The 23,021-nt window shown below is 27.1% G+C and overlaps 2 protein-coding genes across 6 annotated transcripts; both read left to right on the forward strand.

Moving 5' to 3' along the window:
* Positions 1-1,633: 1,633 nt before the first annotated feature.
* Positions 1,634-6,862, forward strand: LOC130677887 (UMP-CMP kinase). Of its 4 annotated transcripts, none has more exons than XM_057484789.1 (3): positions 1,634-1,789; positions 2,523-2,860; positions 5,542-6,862. In XM_057484789.1, the coding sequence occupies exons 1-3, from the start codon at positions 1,768-1,770 to the stop codon at positions 5,830-5,832; spliced, it is 651 nt and encodes a 216-aa protein (XP_057340772.1). In that variant the 5' UTR covers positions 1,634-1,767; the 3' UTR covers positions 5,833-6,862. The 4 variants fall into 4 exon arrangements, with proteins under 4 accessions (XP_057340772.1, XP_057340776.1, XP_057340774.1 ...); XM_057484793.1 differs by lacking the exon at positions 1,634-1,789 and adding an exon at positions 2,121-2,273; XM_057484791.1 differs by lacking the exon at positions 1,634-1,789 and adding an exon at positions 2,257-2,394.
* Positions 6,863-11,085: 4,223 nt separating this feature from the next.
* On the forward strand, positions 11,086-21,969 carry LOC130677708 (heart- and neural crest derivatives-expressed protein 2-like). Of its 2 annotated transcripts, none has more exons than XM_057484557.1 (3): positions 11,086-11,329; positions 19,493-20,190; positions 21,496-21,969. In XM_057484557.1, exons 1-3 carry the CDS (start codon positions 11,323-11,325, stop codon positions 21,649-21,651), a joined length of 861 nt encoding a protein of 286 aa, XP_057340540.1. In that variant the 5' UTR covers positions 11,086-11,322; the 3' UTR covers positions 21,652-21,969. The 2 variants fall into 2 exon arrangements, with proteins under 2 accessions (XP_057340540.1, XP_057340539.1); XM_057484556.1 differs by lacking the exon at positions 11,086-11,329 and adding an exon at positions 17,046-18,015.
* Positions 21,970-23,021: the final 1,052 nt, after the last annotated feature.

Here is a 23,021-nt window from a genome sequence, read left to right on the forward strand (position 1 = left end):
AGCAATTATAAAGTAAATAAAAATAAGAGATAGGAAGAAAATAAAATTAATGCCACTCGACAATTTATATATATATATATACTTATATGTATACTTTTTAAATGTTACATAATTTTAAGTAACAATATTTAGCATTGTGATGAATTTTTCAATTGATTTTTCATTGACAATAATTAATGAGTTAATTAATATGTATACAATGCGTTTAAATTATTTATATTATTATATATATGTATATATATAATAATAACATTTATATATATATACATATTTGATATTATAATGACTATTATTATTATTTTTATAACATGTGTGTTATATCTCGTTGATAAATTACACAATATGTGATTGTTATTATTCTAATTTTACTACAATAAAAATTCATTATACACAAGGTCTGATTATTTTATATTTTCATTGTTGGTTAAAATTAGAACTTTTTTTCAGGAGATTTTTAATTGCGATAATTAATTAGAATATTGTGTGACGTGGGATGAAAAGAAAGGATTTTAGACCAGGGTGAAGTTGACTGACATTATCCGCAGTTTGAAATCGTGTTTTTTTCTAAGTTACACACTAGAGTTTTCATGATGACCAGCTTTGGGACTTAAGGGGGAAAAGGAAAATTTTGAAAATTTGTGAAATTATTAAGCATCAATCCAAGAATGGTCTACTAAATTTTCATAAAAAAATATTGAAAAATAAACCAGTGGCAGTGGGGAGAGACGAGTCACCCGCAGTTTGAAATCGTGTTTTTTCCTGAGTTACATACTAGAGTTTTCATGATGACCTGCATTGGAACTTAAGGGAGAAAAGGGAAAATTTTGAAAATGGGTGACATTATTAAACATCAATCCAAGAATCTTCTACTAAATTTTCATAAAAAAATATTTAAAAACAAGCCAGTGGTAGTGGGGAGAGACACCTCAAAAAAAAGTCTATGCCGTAGGCAGGATAACTCATGACTGCCTCATCTGAAATAAAAAAAACCAAAAAGATTTCTTTAGTGCATAAGTGTATTTTGGATTTGAACGAAGGAATAAACAAAATATTCATTTTTGAATTTTTGATAGAGGTGAAATCAAAAAACTCTGATTTTCGCCAAAAATTCTTCCTTTTGTTTAATTAAAAAATAAGTAGTTATTGAAAAAAAAATCCTTCTTCAAATCTAAGATGAACTTATGTACTAAAGAAATCTTTTTAGTTTTTTGATTTCAGACGAAGCAGTCATGAGTTGTCCTACCTTTAACTTTTTTTTACTTAATTATATTTATCAAAACTTAAATACCGTCATTACGATTGAGTCATTGAATATTTTTAAAAAGTGGGGGCATCTTCTGAGAATGACCTTAAAGATTCATTGTCAGCAGCCAGTCAGAAACAAGTTAATTTAAACGTAAGACACAAAATGTAGCAGACATCAGACAAATTTAAAATTATAAATAATAAAAAAAATAATATTTATAAAATGGCACTTATTAATTTCAAAATTTTCGAAATGCGCATTTTTTAAAAATTTTATTTTGTTAATTATTTACTCTATTTATTAACAATTTTTAATTTGTCTGATGTCTGCTACATTACACTCATAATTTATTGAACTTCCGGTTGTCTTTAAAATTCATAAATATTTAAATTTAATATAAATACTGAAAAAATTCAATTTATAAATACATCAATTCATAAAAATAACAATAAGCCCGCGTAAAATTCAAATACCAACTTAACAAAAAAAAACTCAATCTTTTTGTTTATTTCCAACAAAAAATGGGCTGGCAAATTTCCACGTGTAAATATTTATGTTTATTATTTTGTTTAATTACTTAAATCAACTCAATTTACAACTTCCTTTTTCCTCAAAATTTCTTACTTATTTATATTTTCAAAACAAAAATTTCCAACTCTTACTTATTTTTTTTTTAAATTTCATTATTACATTCAAACAATTGACTGTTTCAAATAAACAAATTTATCAATCCCATTAAAAAAATATTTAATTGTCATAAAAATAATTAACAAGTTCTGTTATTTTTTAAAAATTTAAATAAAATTTATAACCACAAATTTCTGTGATAAAGTGAAAGCACAAAATGACTGTCAATTATTATCACTGTCATTGTTATTAATTTTTTACCAACAATAAGATTCAAATTATCATCAAAAAAAAGAAAAAGAATAAAATTAAATTAAAAAAAAAAATTTTAATTCCATCGTAAAAAAAATAAATTTTAAAATTACCGCGTCTAGATTTATATAAATATAAAAAAAAACAGGTACGTGGTTTTCATGTTGATGTCTATTATACCGGTTAAGTTTTCATTTTTCTCCCACTACAAATTTCAACTGACCACTGACCATTTTTGCAACAATTTCCTACCGACTACTTGCTAGTCTGTTAGTATTAAACCCAGTGATAATCTGATAATAAATAAAATAAAATATTACAACGCTCAGTAAAAGAGTAGTAAGAAAAATAAACCGATACTTACATATATATTTATATATGGTAATTAAATTTTTAGGTCTACGACGAATTGCAATGAGTGCTATTAAAAAACCAGAGGTGATATTCGTACTCGGCGGTCCAGGAGCTGGCAAAGGTACGACATGTCACAACATTGTCAAAAAAACCGGGTACGTCCATTTGTCTGCCGGTGATCTCCTGAGAGAAGAACGAGCCAAGCCGGGTTCGGAGTTTGGTGACATCATTGAAACTCATATTCGCAATGGCACCATTGTTCCGGTGGAAATAACATGCAGTTTGCTGGATCGCGCTATGCAGTCATCACCGAATCCTCACAAGCGATTTCTCATCGATGGGTTCCCACGTAACCAAGATAATTTGGATGGTTGGACCAAGGTCAGTAAAAAATACATCAGTATACTATGATACTGAAGTTAGCAGACGTCTAATAATTTTTTGATTTTATTTTAGACGGTAAATTTGAAAAAAAAAAAAATTTGAAAAACTTGCACCTGTAGTTTATTAAATTTTCTACATGTGCATATTTTTATTTTATATTTTTTTGTAATCGATTTCTTGAAAAAAAAATCCGAAAATTTTAAATTGTCTGCTAACTTCAGGATCATCAGTATACTGATGGTGGAAAACAAATTTATTGTTTACTACAATTTTAGTTTAGTTTAGTTTATGCACCTGAAGATGGGAACGTTTTTCGCGCAACGAAAATTAAAGAAATTTACGTAATCTGGCTGCTCAAGAAGTAGTTCCGGAAATTGGAGATGGATTTTAATTTTCGGATGACATACCAGCATTGAAATGCGAAACATTTCAGAAATCTAGTCATCTAGTAGATTTTTTACTTTCCGATTTTTTTTTTTTCGTTAAGCAAAAAACGTTCTGATCTACAGATACACTTTTTGTTGTATATTTATGATCATGGAGCTGCTGCTCCTGGTGATCACATATCAATATACATGTTATTTTATTATTATTATTTATTTATTTATTTCGAATAGAGTAAACGCCGGTCGGCTATATACATACAAAGTTTTTATTACAAGATTAAATGATTAGATATCATCATTTTTATGCGTGTACTTAATTACTACAAAGAAAATTATTGCAGACTAATACAGACTAATAGAGTAGTAACAAGTTTTTTACATTAGATGTAAAGGAGGAGAGTGAACCAGCAAAGTAATCTAACTCAGTACAATGATTATTAACTAGATTCGCAATCCTGTTTATTGGTCCATAACATACTTAGTTTTTTGTTATCTTTATTGAATACAGCCTTCGGGATCTTAGATCTGGTCTTGAGCAGATGTAACTGAATTGTTCCAAGATTTCAGGGGAATTGATTTATTTATTGTTATTTGGCCATGGAGTCTAGGCTCCTTGCGGCCATCACGGATACAAATTATTCAATACAAAAAGTATATAGTATAAATATATAATCATATATAAAAGTAAAAATACAAATGTTATCTACGTTTACAGTAATGATGCACTATCATCATCACAAAAATATCATTCATTATAATTTATCAATCAATCACTCTTTTAAATTTGACAGATAGTAATTAAAGCATGATCTCCGAAATTCCTTAAAAATACATTCATTTGTACAGTCTATTGGTAGTTTATTCCACGCCCTTATTGCGCTAACAATAAACGACTTATCATATTTAACACTATGACAATTAAGGAGAACTAATCAGAATCTATCTTAATTTTAGGCACTAAATTACGTAATTCATCGTCAACTTTAAATACACTTCCAAAAATATGATAATAAAGTTAGCAGACATTTAACAATATTTGGATTTTTTTAACAAAAAAATAAGTATTAAAAAAAAATTTTGAAAAATTGCATGTTTAGTTTATCAAATTTTCTACATGTGCATTTTTTTAGAAATATTTTTTTAACTTCCCGCTAAGAAAATTGTAAATTTTCAAAAATTCGGGAAGTTATTGGTTTCGGTCCGATTTACGAAAATCGAATTTCCATCAGATGTCGACGTTTCGAGGTTTTAGGAAGCTATCCTGACTAATTTCACGATGATGTCCGAGTGTATGTATGTGTGTACGTACGTATGTATGTATGTAAATATTCATAACTCTTGAACGGATGAACCGATTTTGATCGTTGAGGTGTCATTCGACGCGGCTTGTTAATGTCTTGAAGCCGTAAAAATTTGAACTTAATCGGTAGGGTGCGTTCAGAGATATTTCAAAAATAAAATTTTTTCAAAAATGTTTTATTTGGATAACTTCCAATTTGCTCGATGGATTGATTCCAAAATCTAATCAGCTCTAAAACTCTATAAGCCGCGTCGAATGCCACCTCAACCATCAAAATCGGTTCATTCGTTCGCGAGATATCGTGGGAGAAAGAAATGCTAAAAAATGTTTTTTTACAAAACAATGGCATACAAAAGTATTTGCGAGCTCGAAGAGCTCGAAAATGTATTCACAATAATGTTTTCGAGCTCAACGAGCTTGAAAACAGCGGGAAGTTTTGGGGCTGGCCCGCAGGGTCAACTGACAGACCGATTTTTTTTTTATTATTTATCTATTAAAAAAATTTATTTAAATTTAAAATGTAAGCTAACTTTACTGTCATCCAAAAATTGCTGCTTTTGTTTTACCGACATTTAATTTTAGACCATTTTTGTCGCACCAATTATTAATTAATTTAATTTCACCATTAAGACTATTAACACAGTATTGAATTTAATTAAGTTTACATTTTAAATATATTACTAGATCGTCCGCATTTTTAAAATAAACAACTAAAATAATGATCCAGAAGTTAGCAGACAATCAACAATTTTTGAATTTTTTTTTCACCAAATCAATTGCAAAAAAAAAAAAAACTGAAAAAATGCACATGTAGAAAATAAAAAAATCTACAAGTGCAATTTTTCAAAATATTTTTTTTTTTATAATTTATCTTTTTTTTTAAATTTCAAAAATTATTTGACGTTTGCTAACTTCAGTATCATCTAAAATACTCATAGAAAAAACTTTAAAAAATATTTTTCTCATGTAATTTTCTTAATTTCTTTTTTTAGGTGATGACTGATAAAGCGATCGTTAAAGCTGTACTTTATCTCGAATGCAGTAAGGAAGTATGTACAGAACGTTGTATTAATCGAGGACTTAAAGGTAGTGGCAGAAGTGATGACAATCCAGAATCTTTGATAAAGAGACATGAAACTTTTATCAATGATACTATGCCTATAATTAAGTACTACGAAGAACGTGGATTACTTTATAAGTTCAATTCAATGAAACCACCAAAGGCTGTCATGCAGGATGTCTATGAAAAGTTAGAGGAAATTGGCTGGATTTCCAAAGACTAGGCAGTAAAAAAAAAATGATAATGAAAACAAGTATTTGGGCATTTAGATTATAGACCACTTTCATTTTTAATGATTAAAAAAAATATTTCTAGGATTTTTCTTTCACTTTTAGTATTAATTTAAAATAGACAATTTTTTTTTATGTTTCTTTAATTGAATTTTGAAAAATATACAAAAGTTTAAGTACTGGGGGTAACATTCCTTACAACCAATTTGAAATTTCTCTTTAATTGAAGAGCATATACTTTTTATATATGATGTATTCGGATCATCTGCTCCGCCTTCTATATACCCGGGAAAATTCAAATTCGTAATTAAATTAGTAGACAAAAAGTTGATAACCAATAGAAATAATGTGTGGATTATCAAGTGTACTGATTGAAGTGAAATTTGAGCGAACAGATTTTAGTATTTCGATTATCGATAATCTTTGTACATAGTATCAATATAAATAAAAGTAAAATCGATCATTAATTAATAAAAATATAAATGAAAATCGATTTCTATCTGCAGTAAATGTGCGTATGTAAAATCTGTGTGCGTGCGCATGATAGAATTGTTTTTTATTTATGTTTCTTATTAATTAATTTGATTTTTTAAATTATTTATATTAATACTATTTATGATAAATATTCATAATCGTTACATTTAAATTTGTTCACTTGAATGTCATATTAATCAGGACACTTGATAATTCATACATTTTTTTTAATTGATTATTCGCCTTTTTTATCAACAATTTATACAAATTAAAATTTTCCCGGGTATCTGGTGGTCGTCAGTGGCGGGTCTGAACACACTAATAAATATGAATAATAATAACACGTACATACATATATAAATAAAAATATGTAACGCGGTACTCAGAAATAAATCATTGCTGTTTAGTTAATCATGTTAATTTACGGGGATGGTAAATCTGCGTAATGATAATTGTATTATTAATAGTTTAAAAAAATACTCTGACGAAATATATGAAAATGTATAATAAATATAAATTTCATAATTAATAAATTATACATTATTTTTCAATGCTGTCTTTTAGTTTTTTTTTTAAACTCCAGCTAAGACAATTTAAAATTTTCTAAATAATGTTTTCGAGCTCTGAGCTTGAAAACAGCGGGAAGTTTTTGGGCTGGCCCACAGGGTCAACCGATGTCTAGATTTTTTTTTATTTACATGTCAGATGTTTGTGTCAGAGAACGTTCTGTTTGAATAATCAATGACACTTGCTATGAGTTATTTAAATTACTTATTGATTAAATACTATTGTTTCAAGGCTTTAAGATAACAATGGTAATAAAACGCTCAAGTTGAATAACAATTCCAATACTAAAGAAATAATTGTATTGTTCTAATAATTATAAACCTTTTTTTATTCTTTCAAGAATTTTAAAAATTCCTGCTTCTCAGTTACATTGGGAGGCATCAGTTGCCTACAATTTTTTTATCGATTGTATCAAATGCCTACAATATTTTTTCGTACATAATAAATGCATACTGCTCAGTTGCCTACCAAACTTTTATTGCCTACAGTTCTATTGCCTACAAAAAAAAAATATGAACATTAGGGTGCGTCATTTCGGAGCTAAATTTTTTTTTTTTAAGTGCATGTGGAACATATCATAGTTCAACACAAAAAAAAAATTTCGCGCAAGAAAAAAAATTTTATGTCGATTACAGACCTAGCTCATTGAAAAATTCGATTTTCCCATTTAAATAACACGGGAAAAATTTGTTTTTTAGCTTTAAGTATTGTTAACTCATTAAACAAATCAATAGATCGAATAGACTAATACATATTTTTGTAGGAAATTGAACGCTCTACAAAAAAGGTCTCTTATCATTTTTCGATAAATCCATCTGTTCAAAAGTTATTGGAGGTCGAAGTAAAGTTGGAGATCTTTCTACTTTTCCGGCGAAACTATCAGACTTATCACAAAATGTTGTAGAATATTTTTTGTTGACAATTTTATTCTCTACAAATTATTATCAGTAAAGTTTTTTCAAATTCCGCATTGTTTTCTAGTTATTTCCATTTCAATGTCGAGCTCTTGAAATCGATCAGAACCATTTTTTTAATAGCTTGAAATTAAAATGAAAATAAATAGAAAACGATGCGGAATTTGAAAAAACTTTACTGATAATAATTTGTAGAGAATAAAATTGTCAAGAAAAAATATTCTACAACATTTTGTGATAAGTCTGATCGTTTCGCCGGAAAAGTAAAAAGATCTCCAACTTTACTTCGACCTCCAATAACTTTTGAACAGATGGATTTATCGAAAAATAATAAGAGACCTTTTTTGTAGAGCATTCAATTTCCTACAAAAATATGCATTAGTCTATTTGATCTATTGATTTGTTTAATGAGTTAACAATACTTAAAGCTAAAAAAAAAATTTTTCCCGTGTTATTTAAATGGGAAAATCGAATTTTTCAATGAGCTAGGTCTGTAATCGTCATAGAATTTTTTTTCTTGCGCGAAATTATTTTTTTTGTGTTGAACTATGATTTTTTCCACATGCACTTAAAAAAAAAATTTTTGCTCCGAAATGACGCACCCTAATGAACATATAAATGAATATATTTTCAATCATTAACAATGTTAATTAATTTTTAATCTAATAGAAAACAATAAAGTTTCCAGTTAATATTGTGGACACTACCGTGGTTCTGATATTTTTCAGATCATCTGATTTTTTTTTTTTTTTTTCTAAATGATCGGTCCTGAACATTCATCATTTCTCATCAACAAGTTCTTGATTTTCTTAGCAAATAAATCAGAAGCTTCTCTACATTAATTAGGTATTTCTCTGATGGGTACACAGTTGAATAGTAATCAATTGGATATCATAAAATATTTTTTTAGTAGGCAATAGAACAGTCTGCAATAAATTTTGTATGTAATTAGAATATATATTTTTTATTTTTGTAGGCAATAAAGTTTGGTAGGCAACTGAGCAGTATGCATTTATTATGTACGAAAAAATATTGTAGGCATTTGATACAATCGGCAAAAAAATTGTAGGTAACTGATGCCTTCCCGTTACATTCGCACTCATATTAAATTTTAAATATTTATACCACAATTAAGTTGGCGCGGAATTTGAATATAAATATTTTTTGTAATTTGAAATTTTAATTATTGCAGATGTTCACTTAAGCTGTGGGTAATTTTTTTTTATGCAGGTCATGTAGTTAAATTATCGTGTAGTTCCTCTTTTATCAACGACTGTAATGTTCATTGACTACTACAAGTTTTATTCGAGATCATATATATATATATATATATATATATGATTTCAAAAATTAAATTGATTAATTTTTTACACAGACACTTTTTACTTTTAAAAATGAATTCATCACTCGGCCATCGTCGAATAACTTTTTGATTTTTTTTTTCAAGAGGATAATTTCAAAAAATTGCACCTACAGTTTTTAAAATTTTCTACAAGCGTAATTTTTTTTTTTTTTTTTTTTTTTTAATACAAAATTTAATTTATTTATGAAAGTTAACTGTTATCGATTCTATCGAAAATTAAAAATATCTAATGCATAGAACGAGAGCAGTGATAATGATCCACTTGAGTGGGAGTTTTCTTTCAAGTGTAAGTGAATGAAAATTAATAATGAAGGATAAAAAAAAGTAATCTAAAAATTAAATCCAGGCGCCTAATAGTCCCGAAGAAAAATCTTGAGCTCCTCGCAAATGAAGAAGCTTCTGAGATAAATTATTTTTTCTTTGAATCGAGCCGCATCCTTCGTCTGTAAGTGCCTTGAAAAATAATTAAATTAATGGATTTTCTATCTAATCTTATAGAGATAGTAATAAATAAATGTGTAATTTAAGTTTATTTAAATAACGTATTTAGTTATTTATCTTGAAAGCTTGCGATAATTATCTTTAGATTACAAGTTATATATTTTATATACCGATATAAACTTTAAATAAAAAAATATGAAGCCTGTGATACAATCATTCTAATATTTGCTAATTTTTAAAATTAGTTATTTCACATATTTCGCAATTTATTTCCCATAAACTTCGGCTTTACTAAAAATTTTAAAAAATTATGAGATCAGGTGACTAGTCAACATTCAGTATCTTTTACTTTGACAAGTGGGGTACAAATTTTTTTCTTAGTCTAAGAAAATTTTTTTTTCAATTTATAATGCCCAAATTTCGGTGCCAAGACAATATTTTTTTCGGGGTAAAAAAAATTTGTTCCAAAAAAGTTCCGCATGTGGAATTTCTAAACATGAGACAGATTAGAACTTTTTTGGAACGTTAGTAATTTTGATGTTAAAAAAAAAAAATTTATGAGCGAATTTAGAATCAAAAGAGGACGCTCTTAGAAATTTTTTTGAATTTTATAAGGACGTTCCAAAAAAGTTCCATAATCACCACTTTTGACTTTTTTCAGAAGCTAAAAAAGACGTTCCAAAAACATTCAAAAATGGTCCAAAAATCATTACTTTACAACCTATTATAGACGTTCCAAAAACATTCAAAAAAAGTTCCAGAATCACCACTTTTGACTTTTTTATGGACTAAAAAAGGCGTTCCAAAAACTTTTCAAAATCACTTCCTTTGCATTTTCTGTAGAATATAGACGTTCTAGAAACATGCCAAAATAGTTCAAAAATCAGTAGTTTTGAATTTTTTACAGAACTAAAAAAAACGTCCTTAAAAAATTCCAAAAAAGTTCCAGAATCACCATTTTTGACCTTTTTCGGAAGTTAAAAAAGCCGTTCCAAAAACATTCAAAAATGGTCCAAAAATCATTACTTTACAACCTATTATAGAGCTAAAAAAGACGTTCCCAAAACATTCCAAAAAAGTTCCAGAATCACCACTTTTGACTTTTTTATGGACTAAAAAATGCGTTCCAAAAACTTTTCAAAATCACTTCCTTTGCATTTTCTGTAGAATAAAGACGTTCTAGAAACATGTCAAAAAAGTTCAAAAATTTTAACTTTTGAATTTTTTATAGAACTAAAAAAAACGTCTATAAAAAATTCCAAAAAAGTTCCAAGAACGCCCATTTTTGACTCTAAATTTGCTCATAAAAAGTTTTTTTTTACCATCAAAATTACTAACGTTCCAAAAAAGTTCTAATCTGTCTCATGTTTGAAAGTTTCACATGAGAAACTTTTTTGGAATTTTTTTGGCACGAATTTTTTAATATTTAGTAATAAAATAATAGAATTAATTAAATATTTATAAAAAAAAAATAAATTGAAAAAATATGCACTGGTTTCCCGCAATAACTTTTTATATCCAATTAAGGCTTGCAGATGTCGACGGGGCATATATTGTATATATATGTAACCAAACCAAGATACATCAACAATAAATAACACCCATCCCGCTGTTTATTACTCTAGGGACAAAATCTATAGTTCATCGGCTATTATATTAAAGTGACATAATATAATGGGACAAAAATAATTTACCTAAGATAAAAATTTACTAAGTGAAATGTCATGCCAAGTAAGTTCGATAAAATACTTAATTAAATTAAATTCCGTTGAAAATAAATACCAAAAATATTCAAGGAAAATAAATTTTTTAAGTCGCTAAAAAAATCAAAATTTTTCTCCATACTAAATTGACTAATAATATTTTTTTGTGATTACTTTGAATCTAATTGCGCCTCTGTAAAAAATTTCGGAGTGACCGGAATTAAATTTACTCCGGAAGTTTATTTTTTTTAACTTCAGATCGGAGTGAATGCGGATTTTGAAAAAATTCAGTTCACTCCAAAAAACTCCCCCTTTACTCCGTAAGCGGATTTTTTTCTCAAACTCCGGAACTCGGAGTGAATTCGGATTTAAATAAAATTCGTATTTACTCCCGATTTTTTATATTGCGGTGTTACTTAAATATAAAAAATGAAGCAATATATATTTTCAATTATTATACGATTATAAAATATGAAATACTTTAAAGAAGGTTGAGTATCTTGTCTGGGGCCATGTGGTATTTAAAACGATATCAAATCATGCTTTATATATTATATCGTTACCTAAATATAGTTTATTGCATTAGTGAGCAGCAACAGAGTTTCATATATCGAAACGTCAGAGTACCTCAAAGTCTTAATATTTTTGACAATTTGTCTGTCTAACAAAAAAAGGAAGAAATAATAGCGATAATTTAACCGACCAAGTTGATGCATAAAACAACTTTATCCGGTATAAATATAGTCATTTTATTTTGATATTTTTGTAATTACTCATAGTTGAAATGTTAACTTCCTCCACTTGAGGTCCGAAAACATGTTATTTTAGTTTGTCATACCAGAAGGACAGGAAAGAAGTTATTACGGCAGGTCCTCGGAACACTAGTCTGGGTGGCGTAAATTTATACTTCACATTAAAGTATAATTATTATTTATCAATATATAAATAAATATGTACAGAAAAAAATTATTCTTGACGCAAGAAAAATTTTGCATCATAAATTCAAAAAAAAAAATTTTACTCGCGCCGATACTGAAGTTAGCAGACGTCTAATAAATTTTGAATTTTTTTTTAGACGATAAATTGCAAAAAAAAAAATATTTGAAAAAATTGCACCTGTAGTTTTTAAAATTTTCTATATGTGCATTTTTTTATTTTGTAATTGACTTGAAAAAAAAAGTCCAAAAATTACTGATTGTCTGCTGACTTCAGGATCATCAGTTAGCCGAGGTCTAAAATTTTTTAAACTTTTTCAAAACGTTAAATTATAAAAAAAAAAAAGTATTTAAAAAAATTTTACTCGCTCCAAGAAAAGTTTTACTTGTCCTAAGAAATTTTATGATACTGAAGTTAGCAGACGTCTAATTAATTTTGAATTTTTTTTTAGACGATAAATTGCAAAAAAAAAATATTTTAAAAGATTGCACCTGTAGTTTTTTTAATTTTCTACATGTGCATATTTTTAGTTTTTTTTTTTTTGTAATTGACTTGAAAAAAAAAATCCAAAAATGACTAATTGTCTGCTAACTTCAGGATCATCAGCCGAGGTCTAATAATTTTTTAAACTTTTTCAAAACGTTAACTTATAAAAAAAAAGTATTTAAAATAATTTCACTTGTAGTTTTTTTAATTTTCTACATGTGCATATTTTTATTTTTATTTTTTTTTAATTAATTTGTCGAAAAAAAAATTCGAAAATTTTTAATTGTCTGTTAGCTTCAGAATGAAAATTTTTTTTTTCAATTCATAATGCAAAAAATTTCTTAGGACAAATAAAACTTTTCTCTCCATACATTGATAATTTATTTTTATTCAAGCATGTACGCTAAAAATTTTTATTTAATTTTCTACATACTCTATTTGGATAATTAATATTTATATTATCGTAACTATCGAGCAAGTTTTAAAAAAAATAAATCTTTACTATGGTGTGAAATGAATGTAATCTAGTTTTTAATAAGGGGAATTTATCAACAGTAAGTTTGTTCAATAATTAATTATACAAAGTGATACCCAAGTTTTTATGGAGCAAAAATGCTTACATTACATATGTACATTAAATAAAAAAAAAATTAATTCATTTTTTAACAGTTTATAACTTTCATCATGCGTTGTTTATGTTGAGGAAACCTGATTATTTATGCAAGTTATTAGAACTCAATTTTTTTAAACCCACGTAAACTTATTGAGTTTAACTGACGGTAGTTTGTTTTCATTCATTATTTTTTTTTTTTTATTTTAAGTGTTTACAATTTTTGGTTTAACGATCGAGTTATCGTTCGAGATATTTATAATTCATGATTAATCATGATCATGATCATTGATCATTAATACCCAGTACTTGTATGCAAAAATTTTTTTAGAAAAATTAAAACGAAATTTAAAAAAAAAATCAGCGGTAATTTTTTAAAAAATTTCATTTTTTTTTTTAATTATTCAAGAATTCTAACGTCATAGTAGGCGTCAACCACGTAATGTTTAATCAACATAAATTTATCATCTAATTATTTATTAGTTACAATTCATAATTTATCATATTTTATCTTCTCTTTAAAACTGACGTACAGAAAAAAAAACAACATAATGATTTGATGTTTATACATAAATTAGATCTTCAAGTGCTTATAAAATAATTTCAATAAATAAAAAATATTATTATTTAATTTACTATAAAATATTTATCATAATAATTAAAAATTTATGACAAGTTCAGTAAAAATTAATGATTTATTTTTTATGAAGCTTTTGATGAAAAAAAATTTTTTTTGGAAAATAATCTCATGATTTAATGAAATTTTGAGTAATCGATGTATGCAAAAAAATTTTACTGTTCAAATATAAATTTAAAAATTAAACAGTTAATTTGAGTACTTCGGCCTCAGTGTAAAATTGCCCGCCAAAATAAAAATATTTAAAAGTTTGCAGAATTTTTTTTCATAATTGCAATCAACAGATGGTTCAAAATTCAAAGGTACTTAAGTGAAAAAAAAAAATTATACACAATTTTAAAAGTCAAAATTACCGTAGAGTCTTAAGCGACTCCGATTAGTCGCATCTGCAAAAACTCCAGCAAAAAATTTTAAAGAAATTTAAAAAAAATGAATTTTTGTAGGCGCGTTTATTTTTTCATTTAAAAATTCAAAAATTTCACTTGAAATTTTTAGGTTTCAAATATTTCACATTGAAATTAAAATCAATTAAAGTTATTAATAACTCAACGACCACTTGACTTATCAATTTCAAAAATTAATCGTCTATTAGCTTTCGATGGCTCTGAGATTAATAGGAATTTTAATTCAGTTGCGATTAAAAAATAAAAATTCTAAAACTTAAATATATTTAACCAACTGATTTTTTTTGGCACCAACCCTTCAATTAAATTTAAAAAAAAAAATGGATAATTTTTTGACTACACAAATATTAATGATACTGAAGTTAGTGGACGTCTAATAATTTTTGGATTTTATTTTAGACGGTAAATTAAAAAAAAAAAAATTTGAAAAAATTGCACCTATAGTTTTTTGAATTCCTTACAAGTGCACATTTTTATTTTTTATTTTTTTGTAATTTATTTGCTGGAAGAAAAATCCGAAAATTTTTAATTATCTGCTAACTTCAGGATCATAAACATTACACTGTAAAAAATTCGCGGAGTGAATGCGGAGTGAACGAATTTTTAATTATTCATTCCCCTCGGAGTAAAATTCACTCCGAAAGAGAGTTTTCGCGGAGTAGATAATTTTTTATTAATATAATCCCTCGGGAGTTAAATTTACTCTGGAGAGAAGTTTTAAAAATATTATTAATAAAAAATAACTCTATTAAATAAAATCGAAGTAAAAACTCACGTATTACATTACTAGTCGATACGCACACACACACTTACACCCACGCGCACACACTGTTTAACAGTTTAATATAAATTAACATAAATTCATTTAAATCTTAAAACTCCGAACCGGAGTATGACAATGAAGTTAGCAGATATTAAAAATTTTTGGATTCTTTTCAACAAAAAAATAAATATTAAAAAAAATATTTTGAAAAATTACACATATAGTTTATAAAATTTTCAACATGTGCATTTTTTTAGAAATATTTTTTTTTCATTATTTATCTGTTAAAAAAAATGTTTTTTAATTTAAAATGTCTGCTAACTTTACTATCATAACCGGAGTGCACTGGAAGGGAAATAAAATCCGCGGCACTCCGCTAAAAAAAACTCCCAATTCACTCCGCATGCGGAGTGATTTTTTTAAAAACTCCGGAACTCCGAGTTACGGAGTGAATTCGGATTGAAATTAAATCCGGATTCACTCCTGATTTTTTACAGTGTAAAATTATTAAATTAATACAATAACGCTACTGTATCATAAAGTATTAACGTGGGAACATTTAAAAAAACATTTAATTTGAAAAGTGTAATTTTTAAAAGCGATTTAAATTTTTTATATACATTTTACAAGCACATTAATAAAAATAATGTATACAACTAAGAGATTTAAAAGTATTTTAATTTGATAAAGACTAGATGATTATATACAATAAAATTTATAATCTAAACATCAGCGATTAGTTTCTCGAGAAAAAATTGTCAATGTTTATTTTGTAAAAACTTGATTGTCATTAAAAAATAAGTTACCATTTTAAAAGTATTTTATTTTGTCTAGACTTTGGTGCATTGAAAAATTTTTATGTATTTTTTTAAAAAAAGTTTCATTAAATAAAGACGTATTTTATTAAACTGTATTTGAACATTTGAGTAATTTTTCTAAGGTCGAAAATACTATGTTACTATTTTTCATGGACATTACAGTATGGGTTCAAGTTACATTTTATTACGGTCACGTCGCGCGGTTTGCTATGATTTCTTTAAGTTCTTGTTCATCCTCGAGGGAGGTCGGCGCCAGGACTAGCCACGAAAAATTATATATATTTTTTCCTTAAAAGATTTTTGGCGCCCGGAAATCCTTAAATTTTTATTTTCTTATGCGTAATAAATTTATTTTTTTAATTTTAAATTTAAATACACAAAAAAAAAACAACTATTTAAAATAATTAGTTGATCATTTGTTGGACTAAAAAAATTCAAAAGTACAAAAATTTCCAAACCTCAGATGTCGTTTTTTTAAATTATAATTCTTATAAAAAGTCAAAAAACGTTCAATTATGAACAAGTCTTTTATTTTCCATGTTTTCCAGACCAGCAAAATTTTCAAATTCCAAAAACGTGTCCAAAAAGTACTCAGTTGAAGTTTTTCTTTTTTTGAATGTTTTCAGTCACAAAAAAATTATCAATTCAAATTTCAAATTTTGAAACTCGCGGGTATTAATTTTTTCGAAAACTCAATTAAAAAAGAAGTTAGCCGACTAAAAATTTTTGGATTTTTTAAAAAACTATAAATTATAAAAAAAAAAATATTTAAAAAAATTGCACTTATATTTTTTAATTTTCTACATGTGCATTTTTTCAATTTTTTTCTTTTTTCAAATTTAATTGTTTAAAATAAAATCCTAAAATTTCAATTGTCTGCTAACTGCAGGATCATATCATGATAGTAAAGTTAGCAGACAAAAAAATTTTTTTTAACAGATAAATAATAAAAAAAAAATATTTCTAAAAAAATGCACATGTCGGAAATTTCATAAACTATTCGTGCAATTTTTCAAAATATTTATTTTTATATTAAAAAAAATCAAAAAATTTTTAAATATCTGCTAACTTTATTTATCATGATCATATCCTGTTAATGTGGTCTATCAATATAAAGAACATCTTCTACTTCATGCAAAACAGTCTGGTATGAAACAACAAGTTCTTAAACGCCTGTGAAATATATAAAAAAAAAATGTATATATGCTCATATCCACTAGTCCTGCTCAGTCCTAATTGCAGTAAGGAACCTACTCTCTGTATCCCTTCAATGTGCAATAAAGAATAATTACCAAAATTTTTGAAACATTTTGAGATCAAAATTTGTACATGGGTATATATTTATATTAAAAAAATGTAGTAATTAAATAAAGAAAAATAAATGTAACCTCAAGTATTTGTAAGAAATAATATCGGCAATTAGTTTTCTTTATCGAATAAAACTTTTTCAAAGCATTAAATCATATCCCACTCTAACTTGAGAGCAATTTACTAATTGAATTAAACTCAGTACAACTATGTTTTATATTCGCGTGGGTGAAGATAACTCCGCCTCTGGGCGGGACTAAATGGTTAACACCGGGGTCTGCCCACTTGCCACTGGATCAAGATAACATCGACAAAAAGTCAAAAATATACTTATGTAGTTCTTATATTCATTTTTCCTGCTAGTATAATATGATGATGTTGAAACGTAGAATCAGTCTTAGTTTGAAAGCATCTTAGATCGCGCACGCGTCTGACAGACTGCTCATTAGTCTTGTTTCCAAAAATTAAGTTATTTATTATTTTAATTATTTTAATTGATTGGTGTGTATTTTTTTAAATTCATAAACTCCACGTTATTTGGTACTGAGTGTTTCCAATTTTTTGTTATTTATGATAAAGTGATTTGAAATTTATCTATTTGTTTGTTGAGACTTACAGTGATTTTTGGTAACTTGTTTTGGTGGAAAATATATTTATTAATTTAATTATAATGTTGGGAGAATATGAAGCTCATACTGATTATTATCCGCAATGGCATCAACCCTATCACTACGTCAGTCAAAGGCCTTATGGTAATTTTTTTTACATCCAATTGGTGATTAATTATTTATATATTTTTGGTGGAGTAATTAGCATTGAAAAGTAGGAAACGATACGGCGGTTCTTGTTTTATTTATTTTTTTTCAATCGGAGCAAAGAGTCATTAGAGTAGATTTTTATAATTAAAAAAAAACTGTTAATTTTTACTGTTAATGAGTGTAGCAAACATCAGACAATTTAAAATTATTAGTAAAATTTTTTTAAAATGTGCATTTAAAAAATTGGAAATTAATAAGTGCATTTTTTCGAAATATTAGTTTTTAAATTATTTACCCTATTTATTTATAATTTTAAATTTGTCTGATGTTTGCTACAGTCATACTCATAAAAATTAGGGATATGTTTGAGTGATAAATCTTAATTTTGAAATTACGGCTTTTTTATTGGTGCTTTGAAAAAATTACAAGGGACACTTTTTTTATAAAATTAAATTTTGAATAACTTTTATTTGAAAAATTTTTTGATACGACCAATATTTTCACCGTAATTCCTAAATTAAGGATCATAATGATTGATTCAAATTTTTGATAATTACAAAAATCTTAATTTTGAAATTACGGCTTTTTTATTAGTCCTAAGAAAAAATTATAAGATACATTTTTTTTATAAAATTAAATTTTGTACAAAATTGATTCAAAAAATTTTTTGATACGACCAATATTTTTGCCGTAATAACAAAAATTTCAGGCCATTAATTATTGCTTATTAGTTTTGAATTAAAGCAAAAATCCTGGCCCTAGATGAGTAATTTAAAAACCCAGTGCGATCTGAAAAACTTACGATTTTGAATAATAATCATGGTTGAAGAGAAAAGTTGTAATTCTTAGAATTTTTCATTCTATAACTTATAGATTTTTTTTCACACTCAAAATTTAGTCTGCGGTTTTTCAAAATCTTTAGTTTGCTAATTTAGCGTAAAAAAAAGTCATGATAAATTTTATGTCAGAAAATTTTTTTTTTGGAATAGTATATCGCGTGACAAGGGATGAAACAAGACGATTTCAGACGAGGGTAAAGTTGACGGACGTTACCCGATGTCTGAAATCGCGTTTCATAAAACGTAATATTTCCCGTGTCACACATTATGTGTTTTTCATATTACCTGCATTGATACAGAGAATCAAAATCTCTAACCAGCCAAGACTAGCCGATTTCCGACCAATAGTGTAGCAAAAGAATAATCTTGTATTTTAACTCATATTATTTTTTTTATTTTTCTGACACAAATATCTAGAGGTTTTTACAGTAAACCAATTAATAAACTTCTCTCCTAGGGAAGAAACTGATCAGTTTCTGCAGCTAAATCGCATTGGTCTGAAATTGTCGTATTTTTACCGCCAAAACAGGCATTGGAACCCGCAGATGATATGAAAAATATAATAATTGTACGCCTCATATTTTATATTATTGCCCGGAATCAAAACCGTTTTTTTTTTTAATTTATTGAAGATTCCGTGGGGTTGTCCGACGTCGACCGCCAACCAATTTGTTGTGGAGGAGATTCAGGGATATCCGGCGGTAGTTCTGACGCCGGAAGTGCAACGGCATCAACTCCCCCATTGCCAATCGAAGAATTCAGCGGTCAAGACTCGATATACGGGTCTCCAATTCAACATTACTCTCACTCAATACCTCAACAACTTTATTCTTCAAGTTTACATTACTCTCAACACCAACAATACCAAGAACCCCATCAACATCACCATCATCACCATAATTCAAACCAACAGAAACCCGATATCAGAAGTCACATTGATTTTTCTATGTCAGTAACTCATCACCAAAACAACAACATATCTACTGCTGGATCTTCGGAGCACCTTCAGCTTAGTCTTCACCACCACATGAACTCAATCACTCATGACACCGGTTCGACACTAATTATAAGGCCCAAAAGAAGAAATACCGCTAATAAAAAAGAAAGAAGACGGACTCAAAGTATCAACAATGCCTTTGCTGATTTGAGAGACTGTATTCCAAATGTTCCGGCGGACACTAAATTGTCTAAAATAAAAACTCTTCGATTAGCTGCTTCTTATATTGGATATTTAATGGCCGTTTTGGAAAGCGACAAAGAAGATGAACCTCAAACATTCCGAGCGGAAATTTTGTCCAGTAACAAAAGAAATAAATCGCAACACCATTCGGTAAATATTTGATTTTTTAAATTTATTTAATACACGGAGAGAAGTGAATGGTATATTCTCCAATGTAACATAGTAATTATTACCATGTAGCATGGTAACGCAAATTTTTTTAGCCGTATTATTTATTTGACATAGTAGTTTGTCCGATTTTGAATGGTACCGCTAGTCATGCTAGCATGGTAATCATTCCTATGCTACCATGGGAATCATTCCCATGCTACATTGGAATCATTACTATGCTACATTGGAATTATTACAATTTCGATGAAGCTGCTGCCAATTCAAGGCAGTAAGGTTAATATTAAAATAAGGTTTTATAATTTAAAAATTAGGTTATTTAATTAATAATAAATAAATTTTTAACTGATTTAAAAAATTTTTAAATAAAACAATAAATATTAACATTAACATATTTTAACATGGGTTAGTTTTATTAGAAAAATATTATAATAATTTAATTATTTATTGAAAATACATTTAATTAATATTTTATTGCAAGTAAAATTATTAATTAAGAATTATTAATGTAGAGAAAATTAACAATTATCTAAATTAAAAATATTAAATCCAGCGCTTTGGAATATACATTTTTCCGACTGCAGCAGTGACGATACGTGTGGTAGAATATCATTTTAAATCAGAGTACAATAGACAATGATACTTGTCAAATAATACTTGAGTTTTGTATGATTGATAATGTTCATTAAAATAATATTCATTGATATAAGTAGTAATTAAGATTAATATATGTACAGGTTATATTGGACGTATATACTATATAGCAGCGCTTAATATTTAAGCTGCTTTCACGCTATACAGCATGGGACTCAGTAGCATTCTAGCATGGCTTTGATTACTATGCTACAAAGTAATATTTACCAGTAGCATGATTACTATGTAGTATGGTAAATATTACCAGAAGAATAGTAATCATTCCCATGCTACATAGTATCGATTCCTATGCTTTATAAAATAGGACGTTACCATGCAGAATGGTAATTATTACCATTCTCTTCTCTCCGTATAGTTTATCAATTCATTGACAATAAAAATTTAATTAGCAATAATTACTTTACAATTAAATTAATAATCGGTTTTGCCCGCGAAAAATTAAATTTTTTTTTAAACGCAGTTGAAAATTTTTCTATTCACGAATATCATAAAAAAAAAATTATGCGTATTTGAGTCCTCGAAAATTGAATATTTCCTCAACCCCCCCCCCCCCCCCCGACCCTACATAATTTTTTGAATTTGAAAACTGAAGAACAGAAATTTTTTTAACTTTGTTGGTTTTTTTTTAAACAGAATGACGCGTATCAGAATGTAAGTAATTTTTATGAAGAAACGTCAAAATGTAAAGGAAGAACTGGATGGCCACAGCACATGTGGGCACAGGAGTTGAAGCAAGAATCTTCATCAACCACGACGTCGGCAACTCTAACAGTCAGTCAGTTACAATAGAATCTTTCATTCAGAATAGAATATCTATAGATTTTAAGAGAGTTATGTTTAATCCATAGTTTTTAAAAAAACGTATATACATAAATACTCATGTATATATGATTAAATTTTTGGATTAGTCTGTAAATAATGTACTCTATGGTTTATTATTTTGAGTTTATCTATCATTAATTTTTAATATAAAATTTATTTATGCTAAAGCATTTACTAGCAAGTATTATATGATTTTATTTTGCAGCTGTATTTTATTATTTTGTTATTAAAATATGTGTTTTATTAATTATATTGATATTTAAACGTCTAGAGAATAAGATCTAGTGCCAGTATATAGAGTATTGTATAAAGAATCATTAGAAATAAAATTACAATAAAAAATATTCATTTTCATTGATGTTTTCTTTTTATTTAACAGAACTTTTATGCCTCAGTTTATTATATTTTTAATTAGACATCTGTAAAAAAAACACTTTTATCAAGTATGTGAATATATATACAAATATATCATTTTTATATTTAGGGGAACTAGGTAAGATGGCCCGTTTAAACGAAAATTTAGTTCTAAAGTCATGTGGGGCAAGTGCGCACACTTACCCCACATGATTCTATAGAATTTGAGTACCGGGTACTAATTTTTTAAAAAATATTTCGACCAAATTTATTATTATTGTTACAGAATAATTTAGACGAAAAAAAATTTATGTCCGGGGCATTACGGACCACCTTTAAAAATTATTTAAACAAAATTTTGTTTTATAATTTACTTTTGTTGGTTTTAATTATTATCCGAACTTAAATTTCATTTTTTAGACGTCCCATTTAACCCCGGATTCTGTTTCGCTCTTAAATCTCGAATATCCTAATTTTGAAGGCCCTTTGTTCTCCGGTAGGTCATTGCGCCCGATTTCCTCTAAATTGAAACACAAGTACTTTGAAAATATTTCAAATAATATTTCAAATTTTTACGCGGGAAAAAATTAAAAAAATTCTTCAACAATTTTGCAGAATTTAGTAGTCAAATTTTCACAACTAAAACTGAAATACTAGAAATATACTTGACATTTAAAATATAACCGAAAAAAAAATTTGAATAAATACTTGAAATTTACAAGTTTCTAATGGCGGTAAATTTAAAATTAATTGCAAAGTTAAACTTGAATAATTCTTAGCGAAATTTTTCTTCCGTAAAGATTATTAGTAAAATATTACTATGAGCCATAATGATAGTTGAGTAAACGCAGGTACTCTAATAATGATAAGTGAAGCCGCTACCCCGTGAAACTTTACGCGTTTTTTTTTTTTTTTTCATAACTTCGTATCGGCGCAAAAAAAAAGAACTAATCTCGTAAATTTTAATACTATTTTGAATAATT

The sequence above is a fragment of the Microplitis mediator genome, chromosome 11, assembly GCF_029852145.1.
Source record: "Microplitis mediator isolate UGA2020A chromosome 11, iyMicMedi2.1, whole genome shotgun sequence".
Lineage (NCBI taxonomy): Eukaryota > Metazoa > Arthropoda > Insecta > Hymenoptera > Braconidae > Microplitis > Microplitis mediator.

What these genes read in the sequence shown, in the direction of transcription:
- LOC130677708 (XM_057484556.1), top strand. Translation starts at nt 17,934, where the DNA reads ATGTTGGGAGAATATGAAGCTCATACTGATTATTATCCGCAATGGCAT. An exon ending in CGTCAGTCAAAGGCCTTATG is followed by an intron (nt 18,016 to 19,492) that starts GTAATTTTTTTT and finishes AATTTATTGAAG; the next exon opens with ATTCCGTGGGGTTGTCCGAC. An exon ending in ATAAATCGCAACACCATTCG is followed by an intron (nt 20,191 to 21,495) that starts GTAAATATTTGA and finishes TTTTTTAAACAG; the next exon opens with AATGACGCGTATCAGAATGT.
- LOC130677887 (XM_057484789.1), top strand. Translation starts at nt 1,768, where the DNA reads ATGGGCTGGCAAATTTCCACGT. An exon ending in GGGCTGGCAAATTTCCACGT is followed by an intron (nt 1,790 to 2,522) that starts GTAAATATTTAT and finishes TTAAATTTTTAG; the next exon opens with GTCTACGACGAATTGCAATG. An exon ending in ATTTGGATGGTTGGACCAAG is followed by an intron (nt 2,861 to 5,541) that starts GTCAGTAAAAAA and finishes TTCTTTTTTTAG; the next exon opens with GTGATGACTGATAAAGCGAT.